This window comes from Erpetoichthys calabaricus, chromosome 9, assembly GCF_900747795.2.
Source record: "Erpetoichthys calabaricus chromosome 9, fErpCal1.3, whole genome shotgun sequence".
Classification (NCBI taxonomy): domain Eukaryota; kingdom Metazoa; phylum Chordata; class Cladistia; order Polypteriformes; family Polypteridae; genus Erpetoichthys; species Erpetoichthys calabaricus.
The window spans coordinates 354804-374408 of NC_041402.2; the positions used below are offsets into that span (position 1 = coordinate 354804).

The 19605-nt window shown below is 55.2% G+C and overlaps 1 protein-coding gene across 4 annotated transcripts in view; it reads left to right on the forward strand.

Annotated features, from left to right (window-relative positions):
* garnl3 (GTPase activating Rap/RanGAP domain like 3) overlaps positions 1–19605 on the forward strand; it is a 75725-nt gene that overhangs the window by 9246 nt on the left and 46874 nt on the right. For 3 of the 4 annotated variants that reach the window (XM_028809021.2, XM_028809024.2, XM_028809022.2), the window contains exons 2-3: positions 11065–11134; positions 16888–16962. In XM_028809021.2, the coding sequence (XP_028664854.1) occupies positions 11065–11134; positions 16888–16962 (145 nt within the window). Of the gene's footprint in view, positions 1–2415; positions 2751–11064; positions 11135–16887; positions 16963–19605 lie in introns of those variants that run through there. The other variant, XM_028809023.2, reaches the window with a different exon arrangement.

The following is a 19605-nucleotide window of genomic DNA, read 5'->3' on the forward strand; positions in this document are numbered from 1 at the left end:
GGGGCCTCACTTCTAAGACTTGCGATGCTGTGTGATGGCTGAAGCCCCCCATCGTCGTGGGTTTCCTCTTCTGCCTCAGCTGTTTGTCTGCCTTGCACAGGTGTGAAGGACGTCCTATCAGATCAAACGAACTGAGTCTCGTTGGGATTTGGGCATCAATGCTCACTAAACTGTCACCCGAGCCGCCCCTTCCTCATGTTACACACCACAAAGACGTCCCCCGAACATTGCTGTCGTCTTAGCACTCACAATCCAGTGGGCACCACAGTCCTGTCCCCAGCTCAGGCCACCACCCTCAGGAGCTGATTGGCAGGCCGCCGCTCAAGGGCGCCCGTCTCCTGGGACGTTCTGTAAACAGATTAATTTGCCCATCGGCTCTCCTGGCACGCCAGGCTCCCTTAATTTGTATGCACTGCCAGCCTTCCCTCGGGGACGCGTTTAATAAATGGCGACCGCGAGGTCAAGTAGCCTGCCGGCTGGCACGTCACAGCCACCCCCTCCTGGTGCCTTTCTGTCAGTCTCCTGCGTTGGGTAAGGTTTTAGGACGAGGGCTGGGGATTGGGGACAGGGTGGCAGGCACTGGGCGCCAGATGTGGCACTTTGCAGCACAGATAGAGGCAGGCAGATGTCGACACCCAAGTGGCTTCTTCGCTGCTCGACTTTGTCTTTGTGTTCTGCTGGCCCTCCTCTGTTATGGTGGTCAGTGGCACAGAGTGGGCTTCCACTCTGCCAGGTCCACCCTCATCAAGATCTGTCTGTCCATACAGTGCCTTTCAGAGGACATGATGCCTTTTCTTCATAGGCGGAGGGCCTTGAGTGACCTTTGGGGGGGCTCAGACACTGCCTGGTAGGCCTACTATTGGCTACTTGGTCTAAGGGGAGGGGCTAATGAGGACAGCAGTGCCAGTGAGCAGCAGCCAGCTGTGTGCCCACATGTGCCAAGGGTGAAGAGTGCCGGTCAGGTCTTGAGTGGCATCACACTGGACAGACTCCTTGATGGTACTGGTGTCCATCTTGCCCTATTGTGACAGTCAGAAGCCACTGGCAGGGTGTTGTCCCCATGAACAAAACGGGTACCTCAACTGGACTTTCTTGAAGTGCCACTTGTGGTTCTGGTCCTTCTGGAGACAACTCATTGTCAAGGTTGCCTTTAGCTCATATAGTGCCTTTCATAACGTCCTCCAGGGGACAAACAGCGTCACCCACATAATGAAGTCAACACAACATGAAGATACCCAACGAGGCGAGCCGGACGAGGGCACCGTGATGGACACCGTGGCTTGTGGCCTGCGACTGAGTGCTCTCAAGTCATCCAGCTGAGGTGCACGGATGGTCCAAGAGTCACAAAGGATTATAAGAGACGTGCACATGGGCAGAATGACGGTGACTCAGTGCCCTGCAGGACAAGCTATTCGAGGGGACCCGAGGTCACAACGTCTGTGCCAAGTCTGCATTCACCTGTCAAGACTCTGAGCAGGACACCAATGAGACGGGAATGGCAGCCGTGCAGCTGAGACGTGACAGACCCCCTCCCCAACAACATCTAGTAGGTGATGACCCTCAAAAGGTGGGCACTTAGTGTGAGGGACCTGTCAGGGTGTGGACTCGCCATTGGCGATGCGAGGTAGCAGCAGGTGGGTGTTGGAGGGATGAAGACCAGCATGGGCACTGAGGCAGAGGGCAGAGCCCAGACTGCGCCATTAGGACCGGGTGTAGTGACCAAAGCTTGGACACACCTGACTGACCATAACAGACACTCGGTCACTTGAAACCCAAGTGGCTTCACCCTCTCACCAAAGGCCACTTGCTTTCTTTCATGGACTGTAGTTGTGAAAGGCGCTATATAATCTACTGAGCCTGACTGAACTAAGGATGCCTGAGGTGAGAAGTCCCACAGAGTGAGGGTGAGCCATTCAGCTGGTCCAAGGGGAGGAACGGGCGAGGGGGGGGGGCAGCATGGAGGGTTAGGACGAATGGAGGAGATCCTCATGGTCACATCAGGCGGTCAGCATTTGTTATGGGTCCTGAGAGGGGCACAGAGGTGTGCAGTCAAAGCTGACTGGGCAACTTGAGGTTCCTCCAAGACCCCCCAGTCCTTGGGCTTCCTGTCCTGATGGGACCCCAGTACTAGGGGGGGGCGGAGAGGAGGCAGCAAAGAACAGCCGCCAGACACGGACCCGACTATTCCGAAGCTCACCATCAGTGACCTGAACCAAGGTGGCCGAGACGCGCGTGCGCGCAGGGCTTAAACTACAACTCCCAGGGTGCCGCGCGGCGGCAGAGCCTGCGGAGCTGCGTTTGCTGGCGCGCGTCCGGGCGCGCTCACGAGGCAGCGGCGGCATTGATAATGCTGTATTGGGAGGAGGAGGAGGAGGGGGAGGAGAAGGAGGAGGGCTCTCTGCTGCACCGTACAAAGTGAGAATGTGGTTAGAATGAAACGAAAAGTCGTCCCTTTGACGCCGGGTGCGATGCCCGCTCCGCGCTGGAGAGCCGTTCGTGTTGCGGCACCTGTGGGCACCGCGCGGGCACCGCAGATTTAGGAGAGCGCGAGAGAGAGAGAGAGAGGGAGGGAGAGAGAGAGAGAGCGCCTCCGCTCGGGACGCGAGCTGCACTTTAAGTCTGCGCCGAGCCCCGGTGTGCGGGCTCGTCCACTGAAGGACTCGAGCGGCGTTTTGGGGTTTTCTTGTCGTGTATGGGGACATGTGCAGTGCGGATCCAGCGCCCACCAAACTCCTGAGTTTCACTCAACGGTAACCCGAGCCTCTCTTTGCCTTCTCGCCGGTGTGCCATGCAAAGCGCGGACCGCCTCATTTGCATGCGTTCTGTTTTTGTGTGTGGCTTTCGCGGTGGAGAAGGGCTGGCTGGCATCGTGCGAAATGGTCTCGCTTGGCCGTTTTGGTGCGTGCAGCCCACCCCGGTACACCCCACCCTCCTCCCAATCTTCCTCCTCCTCCTCCTCCTCTTCTCCCCGCTCCTCTGCTGCTTTTCGGCTTATTGCGTCTTGTCAGGTTCAAATTTCCCATTTGCGCCTCAATGACTTTGATCAGGCATTCCGTTCGTGTGTGTGTGTGTGTGTGTGTGTGTGTGTGTGTGTGTGTGTGCGGTGACGGCGCGAGGTGTGTGTGTGTGTGTGACAGAGGGGCGGGGGTCGCGCTGGCACGAGGGCTCCGAGAGTGGAGCGGGTCCACGAGCGGGACGGCTTTGCAGAACGCAGCGCCCGCGTTTAAAGGCGCAGGCAGTGCAGCGCGCGCCCCCAGTCGGCTCGCTTAAGGGGGCACGGGGTGGCACCGGACTGGTTGCGTGTGCGCTTCAGCTCGGCGTGCATGAAACCTGAGGCGGGGGGATTGCCTTTCAGCGGGGCCGCCGTTTGTATCGATTTCCATTTAGCGCGATTAACGCATCGATTGCCTTTTGTTGTTAGGAGGCCCCGAGCTGCGATGTCCCTAAAGCGCCTCGTGGTCGGGCAGCACTCGCCGCATGCTACCAACCAGCTTGGCACTGCCAGCTTACTGTTTGCATTGGGATATTTGCTCAGTATGCGCCTGCCGGTGTGTGTGTGTTGGCACCCTGTACAACAGACCGCAGCGCTTCAGTCAGGGTGGCACGCTGCCTGGCACCTGTTGCCGACACCAACGGTAGGCAATGGACTGTTGAGGTCAATTTGAGCGTCGGGCGCCTGGGTGAAGCTCAGATCAGGTGTGCCCAGCTGGATCCCCGCTGCCTTCTTGTCCCACCTGCGGTCAGTCGTTTACTGCACTCGGGGACCCGGCGCGACTTTCTCAATTGTCCGGTCGGTCGATATAGCGCCCTCCCGGTGTTGGGTACCCCGCTGTTTGTCGGGCTTTTCATCTTTGATTTTGCTTAATTCCAGTTGTTTTGGATTTTAGCCCTTTGATGTTGTCGGCCACTGAGGTAAGAAATGCCAATCAGAACTTCAATGGGCTTTAACATCTAAAACGTGAACTGGCAGAGTGAGGGTCTAAGGGAGGAGCTGCCCACCACAAGGCGCTATATCATTGAAACCGGAGAACGGCTAGTTCGGTGAGCCGGCTGGTTAAAAGGGGCGGGGTCTCATTCAACGAGAGGCGGAGTCTCAGTCGCATGGAGCTGAGTAGCCAGGCTTTGAGAGCAGGACAGGTGACCTCAGGTGCCCTCCGGGTGGGCACACAGCTCTTGCGTTGTGTTTCTAGTTGTTTCCACCCCTGTCATGGACTAAAAGGGCTGCCCTATTGAATGAACAATTCCGTTTTTTTGGCGTCATTAATAAATTACACCGCACTGGGCCCCGAGGCAAAGGCGAGGCCAGAAAGCGCACAGCGGTAGGTCCCCGGTGAGAGCCGGTGAGCGGAACGCGATGGTCTGTGTGGGGCATCAACGTTTAATCACCACCCGGTAAGGAGACAAAACCGGCAATCAAACAGGGAGCGGGGGTCCATAAAGGCCAGACGGCCATCAGGCTCCGGCAAGCTGAAGGGACAGCAGCAGACGGACACTCGGGGAAGTCGGGCATGGACAGAGGGGTGACATGCTAACCGGAGGGCACCCCGGGAGAGAGCCACAGCGAGACCGTGACATGCGACACAATATAAGCGCACGAGCCGCATGGGCGAGCGTCATGGGGGTCTGGAGATTTGCCCACCTGCGCTGCTTTGTTCTTTTCCTTGTTGACGTCTCCGTTACACCGAATTGTTTCTTTATCTGCTTTTTAACTTTCTGACAAACCTCGAGAGCTCTGCGGCAAAGACCGGTGGGCTCTGGGGGTGGGCTTCACGTTCGGTCAGAGGGCGGCGTTTGCGTCGATGCGGTAAGCGAAGGGTTAACTTTAATGCCAAGTTTCCAAAGTCTTCGCCAGTGGGGGCTCTGGGACTACAAAGTCGTCCATCACGGCGGGAGGGGTTCGTGCCCGCCTACAGCCTCGCCTCTGTCCACAAATGTAGAGGGGCTCAGGAGTCACGCAGAAGTCAAGATCTCGTGCCTGAGTTGCAGGACGTCACTGTGGGCACAATTTGGGCACAGCCAGGCAAGGAACTCTATGTGAAAGCACAGGGTTTTGGTATTTTATGTGGTGCCTTTCATGGGCCCACTTTCAGACCAGAGGACCCAGTAAGCTAGCAGCAGCTCCGGTGGTCGGTACGGACGGGACCTCCCTCCTGCGTTCACCGCTGCCACCGATTCGCTGTTGTCAAGGTCCCATCCTGGCAGCTCATGTGCCCACATGCACCCCCTCTCGTGTAAGCAGTCCTCTCTTGTGCCACTGTTGGCATCAGGGTCAGGATTTGGTGTTGGCATTGCCGATGATGCCAAAGCGTGAACCTCTCCAAGCCCACTTGATCCCAAGCACTTATTGGTTTGTTTTGACCAAGGTGCCACATGCAGTGAGGTCCCCAGAAGGTCTCTGTAGTTTCAGCCTGGAGGAGGTCAGTGCCAAGGCACCTGCAGTGGAGCCCTGACTGCTTTGTTCTCAGCCCTCTCTGCCACTTGTGAATGGCCTGTCGGGCACCCTGTAATGGAGTCCGTGGTGGTCCGGCACTTGCTGCTCATTTGCATTCAGTGATGTATGTGACACTTGAGGGCTGTGTTGTTATATAGCGCCTTTCAGCGTGCACACCATCCACGACAAACAGGCAGGAATGGCCGGGCCCCTTTTTGCTTCTATATAGTGCCTTTCAGATTGAACGAGAAGCTCTACAAGTGTGTGACAGTGACTGGCATATATCCACACTTTACCTACTAGATGGGGAAGTGACCCACCCGGGAACACACTGGCAGTTAGCGATGTGTGTTGGCCTTTGAAAGTCAACATCGTCATGAGTGGGCTTTGCATTGCAGGCACTGAAGGGTCAAGGAGAGCCAGTGCTGGGGACTCCATCAGTGACGTTGTGCCATGCAGGCTGACACTTATGGACACTAGGGGGCAGCACTGCCATATGCTCCTCCAGTGGACTGCAGAGGTGTTCGCTCTCAAAGGCGCTATATAAAGTAAAGACCTTTGTACTCTGCGCCAAGTGGTATGCAGAGGGAATATGTAAGATTCAGGAGTGAGTGTTTGTGTGATTGTGACCAAGTGACCAGAGTGTCCATCCTAGCGGTCCCAGGTGGGCACCACTGCTGTGCCTGAGTGGATCCTGTCACCCTTGAATTGAGTTGGTGGCTTTGCTGCGTACTTTTTACCTTTTATTTTTGTCACTGGGTTTTTCAGAGGGTCTTTGACTGGCACGATAATCTATAGAGCGCCTTTCTACTGACACTGGCATTCAGCTTTACATCGGGTGTCATACACAGTGACCATATGTAGCATGGCGGGCAGTGTGACCAAGATGGTAGACTTCAGGTCACTGCCACTAGTGACCCATTCTGTGACCAGCATGCCATCCATCTGTAAGCTGAGGTCCAGTAGTAGACAGTGGTGGTGTGGACATTCACTTTAAAGTGTCTTGGGCGGTGCTCTGCATGGCAAGGCGCTATATAACTCAAAGGTTCTCTGATTATGAGACTTTGTCAGCTTTGTGACTGGAGGGAGCCCCCCAGAGTGAGGTGTCTGTGTCCCCCACTCTAAACATTTGAACTGCCTGACATTGGTGCTTTCGGTTGTGCACCTGCTGGCAGAGGCAGCCCAAATCCCGGTGCCACTTTTACTGTTGAGGGGTTTCCCTCTTTTGACGTGTGAGTGAGTCCCACCTGGTGGGAGTTCAGTTGTCATCAAGTGCTGATTGTGAAAGGCGCCACGTAAAGGGAAGCAACACAGTGGAGCATCTGTCAGTGTTAAACGTGAGGTGGACGAGTGCCCTCCAAGGTGCCCACTGTCAACAGAGACGAGGCGTAGTCGGCAGGATTATCGGGTTGGTAGTGGAGGTAGCCTTTTGGTCACATGCTTGAATGCCCATCTTAAGTAGGACTCGTCCAGCTGGTGGGCATCAAGGGTGAGACCTGTGAGCAGAAGCAGGCGAGCTTTGGGGGGCATTCAACTGTTAGCTTCACCACTAATGAACTCCACAGGGACGAGGTGCCCATGTCAGGTGCTGATGGTGAGGGGACCAGGACAAGGGCACAACTTTAAGGCCATCCTCAGAGGTGGAGTCCATAGCTGCTCCCTGGAGATGGGAAACCAGTGGCATCCAGCTAAATGTGACAGGCTCCACGGTGTCCTTCAGTGCTGTCCAAAACAGCGGGCTGGTCACAATGCGCTGGACCAGCCTGTGGTGACATTTACGTTCCATTGAGATGTCGGCTGACTCCCCGGAGTTGGCAGAAGCCACCCTGGGGTGACATGGCTTCAGGTCTTCTAGAGGTTCAGTCAGTGCAGGAGAAAGTGACCGCATTGTCTGGGCCAGGGAGTGGCACCTGAATTTTAATAGTGGGAGTGTGGAGACCCCCAGTACCTGGGTAGCCCCACTGTAGGGCCTTGAGGGTGTGAGGGGGACCCAAGGTCTGTGATAGGTGAATAATTGAAAGGGGTGGTCCTAATAAAGGTCCTTCAGGGGTTAAGAAAGAAGCAGAGTGGGTGGTCTTAAGCATCCTGTCATAAAGGTCCCAATGGGGATCAGCGTGGAAGCCCCCTTTGGCCCTCAGGTGTTGGTGAGGTTTGCCCCATTGGCTGTTGCCCTTCTACAAGGCAGACTTCATTGCGGTGGCACCACTGGGGGCTGTTTTGTTGGTGGACGGCGGGTCTCAGCAATGACAGCAGTACTGGCGGCTGGCGTGTGGCCGGATGACGTCACCATCCCTTCATTGCTGCAGACACCGAGTCATTTCCAGGCCCTATTTAATTAAGCTTGCTCTGTAGCGTCCCCAGCATGCCATCTGCGGCGCTTATTTGCCAATTAGTCACCAGTCTTTTTTTTTTTTTTTGGACGCAGCTATCCTGCTTAAATTGGAAAGTAATCAATAGCAGAAATGCCGCGGTGACAATAATTTAATTAGAATATCCCTCTAATGTGTCATTTTGCATTTAATGCGAGGAGAGCGGCCTCACCCAGTGCCATTCAGACAGGGCAGCTTTGATGAGCCCTGGCCCTGGCTGCCACCTCTTCACTCCTGGCACAATTTTACATTTGCCGCAGGTTCGAGTCTTGGTGCCGCCTGCCTGTTGTTTCACTTCTTGACTTGCGGGGGGCTGTGTACCCCAACATGGTGCCAGCCTTCATCGTCGCCTCATGTCACACCCCCTGGGCCTCACCACAGTTCCCACTGAAGGTCCTCCTCCTCTCCCCTCATCTCCAAGTTACCTGCTAAGCCCCTTGCTTGTCACACAGCTGTGCCCAGGTGCCATAGTCAATGACACACTCACTGCTGCCCCCTAGTGTCCAGGGTTAAAGTCACTGGGCAGGCTCTCGTCCTGTTCAGGTGGTGTCACGCTGGCTGTCAGGGGGGCTCTCTTTTGAATTATTACTGTCCCTACAGCATATAGCGCCTTTTCCTTCTACTCATTCTCACCAGGGGTCCATCAGTCCTCAGTCAATCCCAGCTCTTCAGGTTTGCCCACTTTATGATTGTTAAATATTTAAGTGAGGTGGCCAGGCAGGTAGAGTCACCTCCTCAGGGTCACACAATGTGGGACAGGTCCAGTGACACCATCTATTCAAGCTTTTATAACCCCACATATGCTAAGGTGGGCTCAGTGGCAGGGGCAGGTGAACAGCAGGAGCCCATCCTGAGTGGGCACCCTTCCATCATCAAGCACATGCTGACCTGTGCTGCATTTCAGGGGACAGCAGAGTGATGCCACGAGAACACCGGGTGATCATGTCAACGCCACCTTTGAATCTCCTCAATCCTACCCACCATGCTGCCCACCTCCACAGGGGGTACAAAGCTGTTGGCAGCAGCTAAAGGTGTCAGGGGCCCACCTTACCGCCCCTCTTGCGTTGCACACAATCCACCCGAAGGACATCTCCTCCCACGTCTATCTTGTGCCACAGGTCAGCTGCCACCCCCTCCTGGGTGTCCAGGTGCCAGTCAGTCGAATCGGGACAATACTGCCCTCAATGAAGTAATTTCTTCTGTTGCTAAGGATTTGGGTACTGTTGACCCAGGGCGGGGTCATTTACTGCAGCAAAGATGGCTGACCCCCTTGGCACTCTGTACAGGTGGCACCATTTTGGTTCTGGTGCACACCAGATTGCCATTTAGAAGCAGCGCTAAACTGAAAGCGGGCACTGCGAGTAATGTGTGGGTGAAAGTGGCACCGTTGAGTCTCTGGGTTGTTAACTTCAAACGTTCTGCCCGGTCCTTCAGGGGACATCTGAGGGGCTGGATGGCATTCTTCCAGATTTTTTCTGTTCATTCCATTTAGTTTGGTGGGCACTGCCAGTCTGTGGCTGATGCCACTGAGTTGAAGGCCATTGGGTTAGTCAGTCTGAAACAATCCGGGTGTTGGGGGTCAGCAGACCATTAGAAACTGATGGCCTTCCTGGACCTACAGGATTACTTGAAGGTCCACCTTATGAGGAGGACCTGGGAGTCACAGTGGACTTGTCACTGCCCACATCCAAACAGGGAGGCAGAAGGAATGAAGAAGGCGAACTGGTGATATAGCGCCCCCTATGAGGAGAGTTCAGGTGAAGGGAGTTGATCTCCGAGAGATGGTAGAGGGGCTGTACCAGGTGAGGTGACCTTAAAAGTGGTGCCCAGTCTGAGGTGACTTGGCAGATGATGGAGAATCAGCTGAATCCTTAAGGAGGGGCCTGGGCAGAGGTGTGGACCAGGAAGGTAGACGTCAATCTGACTGGTGAGATCTGAGTTCACGCTGGCAGAGGGGCCTGGGAGTCCGTGTGGACAGTCAGTGTCCACATCCAGACAGAGGACAGCAGTCATTAAGAAGGCCAGCAGGATGTTAGATTATATAGCGCCCTGCAGTGTGAAGATCACGTCGCGGGAGGTTACACCTTAGCCCTTCAGTGCCCCTCTCACCTGGAGTCCCATGTGCAGTTCGACAGCAATGGAGCAGGTCTGGAGAGAAGCAGGTGGGCTGAGTCGGGACCATGAAGAGCAATGGAGGAGGAGGAACGACTAAGCGAGGACCTGAGGGCGGTGTGTAACATGATGGGGGACCTAACTAAGATGGTTGAGACACTGGTGAGATGTCACCTGGAGGTCTGTGTGCAGACACAGCAGCACCAGAGAAGGTCCAGAGAGAAGCAAGTGGGCTGAGAGCGACAGATGAGGAGGAGGAGGAGGAAGGACCGAAGAAGGAGAAGAAATGGAGATGAAGAGGTGACAGGACTGAGGGAATCAGTATGGTGGACCCCAGCGTTTACTTTCAATTGGACCCAAGAGCACACTTGGAGGTGACACCCTTAAGAGTTTGTTTTGCACAGACGTTGGGTATTTCTTCACACAGAGGACCAGCGACACACAGAGACACATGGTGACAAATGGTGACACATACAGTACGGTGACCACGTAGTCTGAGAGGAGAGCAGTGCCGAGGGGAACTCTCAGGCCCACCTTGAGTCCATTCTCCACCAGATGGCTCTTGAGCTGAATGGCCTGCTTTGCATTGTCACATGTACGGAGGTCCCGTCACAGTTTATTCGGGGCAGCACGGTGGCACAGCTCCACTGTCCAGGATTCAAATCCCATTCTCCATGTGTGGTTTGCATGTTCTGCCTGGGCACATGTTGATTTTCCCTTTCCCCCACAAGATGCCCGTGTCTGGCAGCCCCCTCCCCCCCCCAATGTGCACAGGTGGGGCCTACGATGGTCCAACTCCTTGCCCAGGGCTGCTTTCTGCTTTGGCGCCAAGGCTGCTGGGATCGTCTCTTGCACCCGTGACCCTGTGTTATACATTTGGTGGCACCTCCTTCAAGTCCAAGGTTCAAATTCCAGCTTCTAGCTTGCATGTTCTCTCCATGTCCACGTGGGTTTCAGGCAGGCATCTTGTAGAGGTGGGCACATCATTGGCATGGGTGACTCTGAATTGCCCTAAGATCAGATGTAGAGGATTAAAGAGATGGGCAGATGTCTTTATTCTGTATAGAAAGTCGTCCTGTCAGACCTAATCTTTGTTTCTCCTTGTGCTGCCCTGTGCCCAATTGATGCCCATTTTGCCATTTTGTATTTCAGCTCTGCCTCTGAAGACTTGGGCTGCAGGCGCGGCGAGTTCAGTCGCAAGCACTACGGTTCAGTGGAGCTGGTGAGTTTTCTTTTTGGTATCTGCTTGTTAACTGACTGGCACCGGTGCCAGGCTCCACCCCAAGGTGCTATATAAAATGTACTCTCTTGAGGAGTGACCAAAGTCTGCCCGATATGCTTTCAACAGGAAGCTCCTCTTAAGGTTTCTATTAGTGGGCACTGCCACCCTCTCAATATTTTAATGTTAATGGCATATAGCGCCTTTCATGCATCTCCGCCTCACCTCCATTGTAAACGCCCCTGAAATGAGCCACATAGCCATTCTGATATAGCACCTTTCACAAGGCATTGCCTTTCATCGTCTCCATCTCCCTTGTCCTGTCATGGCAGCACCCAGCTGAAGATTAGCCAATCAGTTTGGGCACCAGGCTTCCTGCAGAGCGTGACTGGAGCTCAGTGGGCAGAGGAAGCGTCCACTAATCAATGGGCAGCAGGCATGTGCCAGTAAGAAGCCTTAAAAGTGGTGTGTCATCTCTTTGAGCCAGGTCAGTCTTTATTGCATATAGCGCCTTTCATTATTGAGTGCCAGCACAAGGGAAACAAGAAAAGAAATGTTTTTGCAAAACTGTGACAAGTGGGCAGAAGGACCTCGAGGCAGCAGGTCCGTGTCTGGCTGAGGGGACGCCTTCTGGCTTCGTGTGATGAGGTGAGTGAAGCAGGATGAGTGAGATGTCTGAGGGGTGGTCAGACTGGCCCGGCCAGAGGATGAATGCTGCCCAGCACCTGATCTGAGGATGCCCAGTGCCATCTGTCTGTCTGTCTCGACCTCCTACTGGGTGCAAGGCAGCTCCCTGCCTTCTAGGGGGTGTGTGAAGCAAGATGTCACCTGATAGAAGGACACAGACTGGTCATCCTGACTGGTCAAGGGGCCTTCCTTGGGCACAGAGGACACTGGTCTGGACATTTCTTCTGTGCTTCTCTCCAGGGTGAGTGTATGGCGCCCCCTGCAGGTCAGAATCTCCATGACGGCCAGCACTGGCCCAGCGGTGTCCCTGTAAAGCTGACCAGGACACAGTAGGTGGGTGAACAGAGGTGAGGATTGGCTTTAGGGTGCCACACCAACCACATAATGACCCACCGAGGACGATGCTCAGGCTTGAGGCTCACGGCAGACCCCTCTGGTGCCACTCTCCTCCGTTGCCCTGTTTCTAATATGACTGCCACTGGGGCAGTTAACAGCGGATGTCACAGCTGCTGGATGATTCTTCCTACCAGCAATGACTGGCATCTTGGTGTAACGGTGCCCCCTGCCGGTTGGGCTGTGTGCCTGTTTTACTGAGTTAAGCCCCGCCCCTCTTTTAGCCCAGGTGTGTGTGTGGAGATGGAGGGGGCACACTTTGAGTGGAGACCCCAAAATACCAAAGTCCCAGACCTCTGTCCCATGGGCTTGGTGGCAGTCCTTTGATGACATCTAGCATGTGGAGCTCTTCAGGACCCCAAAAGTGACAATGCTGACTGCATCCCCTCCACTGGTTCATGTGCTTTTTATATATCGCCATATTCATACCCACTCGCAGGTCAATGGGTCATAATGAGTGCCATCAGTTTGGGGACAGAGGTGACCCTCATTATCATTCAGGCAGGCAGGGCAAAGGGGCAAAAGACTCATCTGACCACCCAAGGGGGAACTGACCTTTACATGACTGGTCATCTTGGAAAAGTCAGCCAGCAGCCGCCCAGCAACATAATTGCTGGCGCCATGGCGACTAACGACAGCCCACTGCACATTTGCTGCTTTAATTTAATTTGATGAGAGAAAGAGAGAGAGAGGCAGGCGGGGTGGCGGGGGGGGCAAACGGGGGTGCAGATGGTGCGAGCCAGTGATCCCACCAGAGGTCAGCTGGTGTGGACCATCTGGGCACTATTTGTCACATGGTCAGCGGCCCCTTCTGGACAAGCTGATGTCAGGGAGCGGCTATGGCCCCGCCTACAGTCACGCCCCCCCCCCCCCCATTTACAAAGATCCTTTGGAATGTTCTGGACAAACGGCTTTGCTCTGGCACTTTCACTGGCACTGTGCCCGCGTGCAGCTCATCTGCACTGCACTTACATCCATTGAGTGCCTCCTAATTCAATTAAGATGAAGTTATTAAGAAATCAGCATGGCATTGTACGTGATGGAGGTGCGGCACTCACTGGGATGCCAGTGCCACCTGCCACCAACGAGACTTTTCAGTAGGCAGGTCACCTCTCCATTGGGCTCCTCAGTTGTCCAAACACTTCCTGCTGTCTCCACTAGGTGCCGTCTAGGTCGGTGGGCACCTTGCAGGCTAGTGAAGACCCAGATGCCATCCCTATATGCCAGTCAGCCCTGGTATGAGCTCGTATGTCTGAACTGCACCCAGGATCCCACTGAGGTTTCTCTAGCGCCACATAGTGAGCAATATGAGCAAACACATTATGCAGATTACCTGAAGGAGGAGAACATCAAACTGGCACCCTCACCCACCCTGCCCTCGTGCCATTGCTTGGCCACTTCAGTGATCTGAGGCCACGTCCACCCCAATAGCCCATACATGTGCCTGGTTGGGCTTGTGCCACTCGGCCATTGGGTTTAGAGGACGGGATGGGAAGGGCCTGGCCTGAGGAGTTGGTGCCACTAGGGAGGGGCTCTGCTTTTTAGTGGTATGTGTGTGGCACACTAATGGGTTATGTGCCTACTGTCACAATGCCAGGAGCTGCACAGTGGGTATTCATCAGTGGTGGGGAGCGGGCATGTCACCATCCCACTGAATATTGAGGATGTATTGTTGACCACCTGGAGCCGACACATCCAGCGAGTGCCCTCTCACCCTACACCTTCCTGCAAGCTCAAGTTGGCACTGAGGACGGCCATCCTAAGATCACCTCCTTCTCCTTTCTGCACTCTGCCACTTGAACCCTTGCCCATGCTTGCCCCCCTCCCCACTGCAATCTTGCAGGGCAGGTGCCCCCAAGGCCTTTTCAAGCCCATTCTGGGGTCAACACTGACCACTGGAGAGCCTACTGCCATCTGCCATCCTCAGGTGGCCCTGCACAGAATACAACACACATAATGTGAGGCGCCCCCTACTGGACTGGGGGACTTGAGTTAGACCACTAAATTCAGCCATTGTCCTGTTCCTATGTCTGTGCCCTGGGCTAATGATCATCTAGTGCCTGCCCCCGGTGACATTTCATTAATCTGACAGTCAGAAGTCATCTGGCATTTGAAGCACTGGTGGGAATTAAGTGAGGGACGGTGGGCATCTGGCGGGCCTTTCCTGCCTGCCTCTGTTCTCGGCTCTGCCTGTCACTGGCGCTGTCACAGATTTGCTGTGACCTGGGGCTGTGTGTGTCACCTGCCTGAGCGCATTGTCATCACAGTGGCATTCACTCGCTCGTAACAGGCCATCAGCTGACAGGGTGGCGCTTCACTCAGCACCTTATCTCCCAGCTGCCATCCCGCCTTTCAAAGGCTGAACGGAAAGGCAGAGCGTGGCTGTCATCGTCCATTCAGGTGTGACGGCGCATCTCACGGTGCCATCGGGTCATCTCGCAGGACGGATCTCTGATGTCCCAGTCCAGAGCGTGTGTGTGTGTGTGTGTGTGTGTGTGTGTGTGTGTGTGTGCAGTGTCCGCCCAGACGGCCGAGTCGTAGGCCCTGTGCATGTCCATGCTGATGCCCACTAAGGCTGTGGGTGGGTTAGAGTGTGCCAGGTGGCATCCGTTCTAGAGTTGCATGCAGGGCTCCCTGTGGATTCAGTTGTTCACTAAGTGGACATTTGGCCAACAAACAGAGAGAGGGGTAGAGAGTGCCCGCTGTGTAATGACAGCCTGGCAGCTGCAGTTAGGAGTCTGCTGCCCACATACTCGCTGAAGGAGGGTTACAGTGGAACCCTAAGCCACCCTCTCAACAGTGACAGGCATTGTGCCCTCGTGCAAATATCTTGAATGTCTGGGGGTCTATGATGCCCCTGCAGTGTCCCACCTCTGTCTATCGGACCCCAAATGTCTCTGCTGGTATGAGGCTTGTCTCACTGTGCCCTCCGTCTCACCCGATATGGATGTGATGGTCCTAGATGGTCAGTGGGCTGCAGCTTTCCTAACAGCACTGGACATGGCAATTTCTGAGTGCCAACATGACACTCACTGGTTTGTAGCACAGTCTCCGTTCTCCTCTACGCCCATCAAGTGCCCTCCACTCATCTGTCAGAGACACAGAACCATCGGTCCCGGTGACACTGGGCACAAGGACACGGTCCACCTGGGGAGGGGCACATGGCCAGGATCACACAGGTGCAGTAAATGCAGATTCACAGGAAGGCACTATAAAGTAGATCGATGTGTAAGGCGCTATATAAGACTGATTGATAGCTGGAAACGCCAAGATATAACACAAACACGGTGAATATGAAGGTGCCCTGCCTGGATAGCTAGGGGCACAAGGCACTATGTACTAGAGAGATGCCAAATGCAGCGTATGACAGATGTGTAAGGTGCTATATAACACAGCTGGCTAATAAACAACTGCATGGCCATGAATGGCACTACACACAATCAGGATGAGGAGAAGGGGATGACACGTATGGCACAAAAATGAAGTGGTAAGGTGACCCTAATCAAATTAAAGTGGCAGGTGGCATGGTGGTCACGCTCTACTGGCTCACCAGTCTGGAGCTCTGTGCCCAACTGCCCTGCTGCCCACTCTCACTGTGGACTTTGGGCCTTCTCTGTCTCCCACTTGCAGGAAGTTGAGGTGGGGGGGGTCGATGATGGGTTGAGTGGGCCCTCCTGTTCCTATTTCATAGCTCCAGCCCCCCATGGCCCCTTAAGTAGCTCTGAGGGACCGCGGCCTGTGTTGGTGACCAAAGGGGCTACTGAAACACCACTCCCCCTGAGGTGGCCCCCAAGTCGTCATAATGAGTGCTCCAACAGTCAAAGGGTTAACCCAGTGGCACAGCTGGTATCAGACTCACACAACACCCCTTGTCCACCTGCCTCCGACTTGTACACTGAGGTGACCTTTGAAGACGTTCGATCGCTGGTGCCCCCCACTGGATCCCGTGTCAGTTTGACAAATGCCAGCCAGCAAGGGACTTTTCATTACTCAGCCGCATCATTTCTTCAGAAACGTGGGGGGCAGAGGACTGGACATCAGTCAAGCTGGCCCTCCTGCCCCCTGGCAAAGACGGACTGGATGGACGCCAGCTTCAGATACAGTAGAAGTGACCGAGTGGGTTATGCCTTATGCTAGTCCTTGTGGCACCCGTGGGACCCTCTGTTGCATGATCTCATTGTCACAATCAGACGGCAAACTTGGCATTTGTTGTCAAGGGCGCTGTAGAAGAATGAATCTCCAGGCTGGTGACCCGCCCCCTGGTGGTGGTATGGAGAGGCGCTATATAGATTTGAATTTCCTGCAGGCCATCTGCACCCAGTAAGCCCCTCGGCTGACTAAAGCGAGGAGGAGACGGACAGGCTGTGCTGAAAGGCGCTATGTGACACAACGTCAAGGTTCCTAATATTGAGCTGTGAAGGTGCCCTCTTGGTCCAGGGTGGGTCCAGGGGCTCAAGGGCAGTCCCACACACAACCAGAGGGGGGCAGCTTAGAGTCACTGAGCCCAGCAGGACACGACTTGAACCCGGGTTCATCCAAGGTGTGCGGCAATGGCACTAACTGCCACGCCACGCCATGCATATTGAGTGACAGTGGCCTGCTCTGGTCACAGCAGGCAGTGCCCGCTTCTGGAAGTGGGCACCCACCTCTTCTGATTGCCTCCCTTTCTCTTGCAGCTCATCTCCAGCGATGCTGATGGAGCCATCCAGAGGGCGGGCCGCTTCCGCGTGGAGAACGGATCGACGGATGAGGTCAGTTTTCCAAAGCTTTGGATTTGTTTGGGCAGGGTGGGCAGTGCCCCTCTTTGTGGTTGGCCACAGCTCTGGTGCTTCATCAGGAGTTAAGCAGAACAACTGCAGACAGCACTGGAAAGCAGCCCCCCATTCTACCCACAAGCTGCCCAGTGCCAGGTCTCCCTGGGCTTGAGTGGACATCACTCGACAAAGGCGCTATATAGAGTAAAGTTCGATGGCCTGAGACGCACATCCCCTTCATACAAACATGCATGGCTGCCATCTGCTTGCCCATGTGTCTTACTGACACCGGCCCCCACATGTAGCTTGGCTGATTGTTATATAGTGCCCCACCCTCTGGCGTATGGCGTAGTGCTGCCAGGCAGCGTGACCTTCGTTCAGGAGTGTCACTGCACAGCGCCCTCTACAGGCACATCTCAGAATTGCTGCAGCCCTCACCATCAGCCTCAGTATTCTTGTGCCATCGCCAGCCTGTGACCGAAGGACCAAGGTAGTGCAGGTGCCCCATGGGAGGCGCTATGCCAACACTGCCCGATGAAGGGCTCAAGAAGCCTTTGGCTGTTGCTGGTGGACACGTTGATCCCTAGGAGCTGTTTGGACTTGCGAATCATAAAGAGTTTCTTGCCCAAGCCGTGGGCACTGCTCTTCCTCCACTGCCATTGCAGGGTGGGTGGTGGGTGCCACTGTCATGTGATCTTCTCGCTAAGCATGCCCACTTAGATCCCAGATGGGCAAGTCTGTGAAGTCACAGAGCAAATCAGTCATCAGGTGGCACTGTGCTACACACAAAGGACCACATCCAGCTAAGAAAGCCAGAATGAAATGGGGCATGAGGGCAGTGAGCCGTGGCATACCTGCATAGCAAGAACTAGGTGGTCAGCCCTGCCCTTTGTAGACCCCCTCTCTATACCCTGTGGTGGGGTAAATGCCTATGTAGAATCCTGGAAGACACCACTAAGGGGCTCAGTGTCAGTCACCATTGTCACAACTTACTGTGTTACTGTAATGAGCTGCTGTTGGCATTATATGAGGGTGCCAGTCTCAGCAGGGCAGCAGATGCATTTCTCCTTTTAGGTCCAAGAATGAGTCCTGCAGCTGGCCAGCATGACTGATGCCCACTTTTGGTCATTGTCATGTCCAGAGGACCTCATGGTGTCCAACATTTGGGTGGTGCTGCCTCACACCGGCTTGATCGGACTGACCTGTGATGCAGAACTCTAGTTGTTGTTGTCACTCAGCTGTCACCCGGGCACTTGTGTGACTCGTGCCAGGCCACACCCAAGACACCTTGGCTCTACCTTACTAGTGCAGACGCCACTGAAGAGCTCAACAGTCCACTAGCAGTAGCCCTGTCCACTCAATTTAGCCCCACCCACTTGTCGCAGCCCTGCCCACTTTGTGTAACCTGCCCATGTGGCCTAGGCCTTCCCACTTCTATAGCTCCACCCACATTCTACAGCCCAGCCCACTTTCAAAGCCAGCCGTGCCCACCTAGCCACAGCCCCTTTTCATAGCCCCGCCCACTCGATGTAGCCCCCCCCTCCCTTCGTGTAGATAAGGCTATGACCCCATGGCTCCCTGGCCACCACGCACCCTCAGCCCCACAGCTGGTCTCATCATTGAACATCTGTGCTCAGGATGGCGTCTCACGTGGACTCGAAGCTCGAGGGTCCCCCCGAATGGACAGAGGACGGCCACAGCTGAGCCACTGAGCTCCAGCGCAGATCAGTGGGGTGGAGACGTTTTGTGCAGCACTCTACACCATCATCATCATCATCATCACAGAAGGACATGTCAGTCCATGGCACATCCCCCTATATAGCACCTTTCATGGCCAGTGCTTCATGAAGCCTGCTGAAGTGACTATGTGACGCTGTGGTCTCTTCTGATCTGCCCCATCCTGCCAGCTCCCAGGTGCTGGTGACCACTCTTTTGCCATGCAGGACCCTGATGGTCAGCGGCCAGTCCAGCCTGTCCAGCGATGTTCCTCATCGGCAGATCTGCCGCCTTCCTTCCATCTTCGGCTTGAGGCCCTCGGCATTAGCATTCCAGTCATTTGTATGGAAATCTGCGCTCGACTTCTCAGCCCAGCGTTACGGCGCCGGCTGGAGAGCAATTTAAATCGCACAGCCCCCCCCCCCCCCCCCGCCCCCACTACACACACTCCCCCCGAATGTCAGCGCGCCGTCTGACTCGAGCCTGGAGAGGAGAGACGCCATTCAGCCCGCGCTGCCGCCGCTGCCACCGCTGCCTCAAGATGGATGCTGTGTCTCGAGTCCCTCAGCCAGCCGTGACGCACATCGGGGCTCCCCGACCACCGCGCTTCGTCTCAGACGCCTGTGCTGTCACAGCAGGCCACGTTCTGCCATCAGTCTACACCTGAGAGGACGAGTCAGCGAGGGGGCTGTTTATACCGGTCACCAGGGCTGGGGTGACGTTATGGTGGGGGCTCCTGGGGTCATTGCCTTCATGGGTGCCATGCACAGCGCCCTCTCTGTGAGTCCACTTTGTCTGGGGTGGGCAGGGCTCAATTGGACTGGGCTGCATTGTCCACTTGAACCCTGGACATGCTGATCAGACCCTCTTATGTCATGGAGATCTCGGCAGGTGATGTGGCACTCTGGGGTCCGCAGGCCGCCA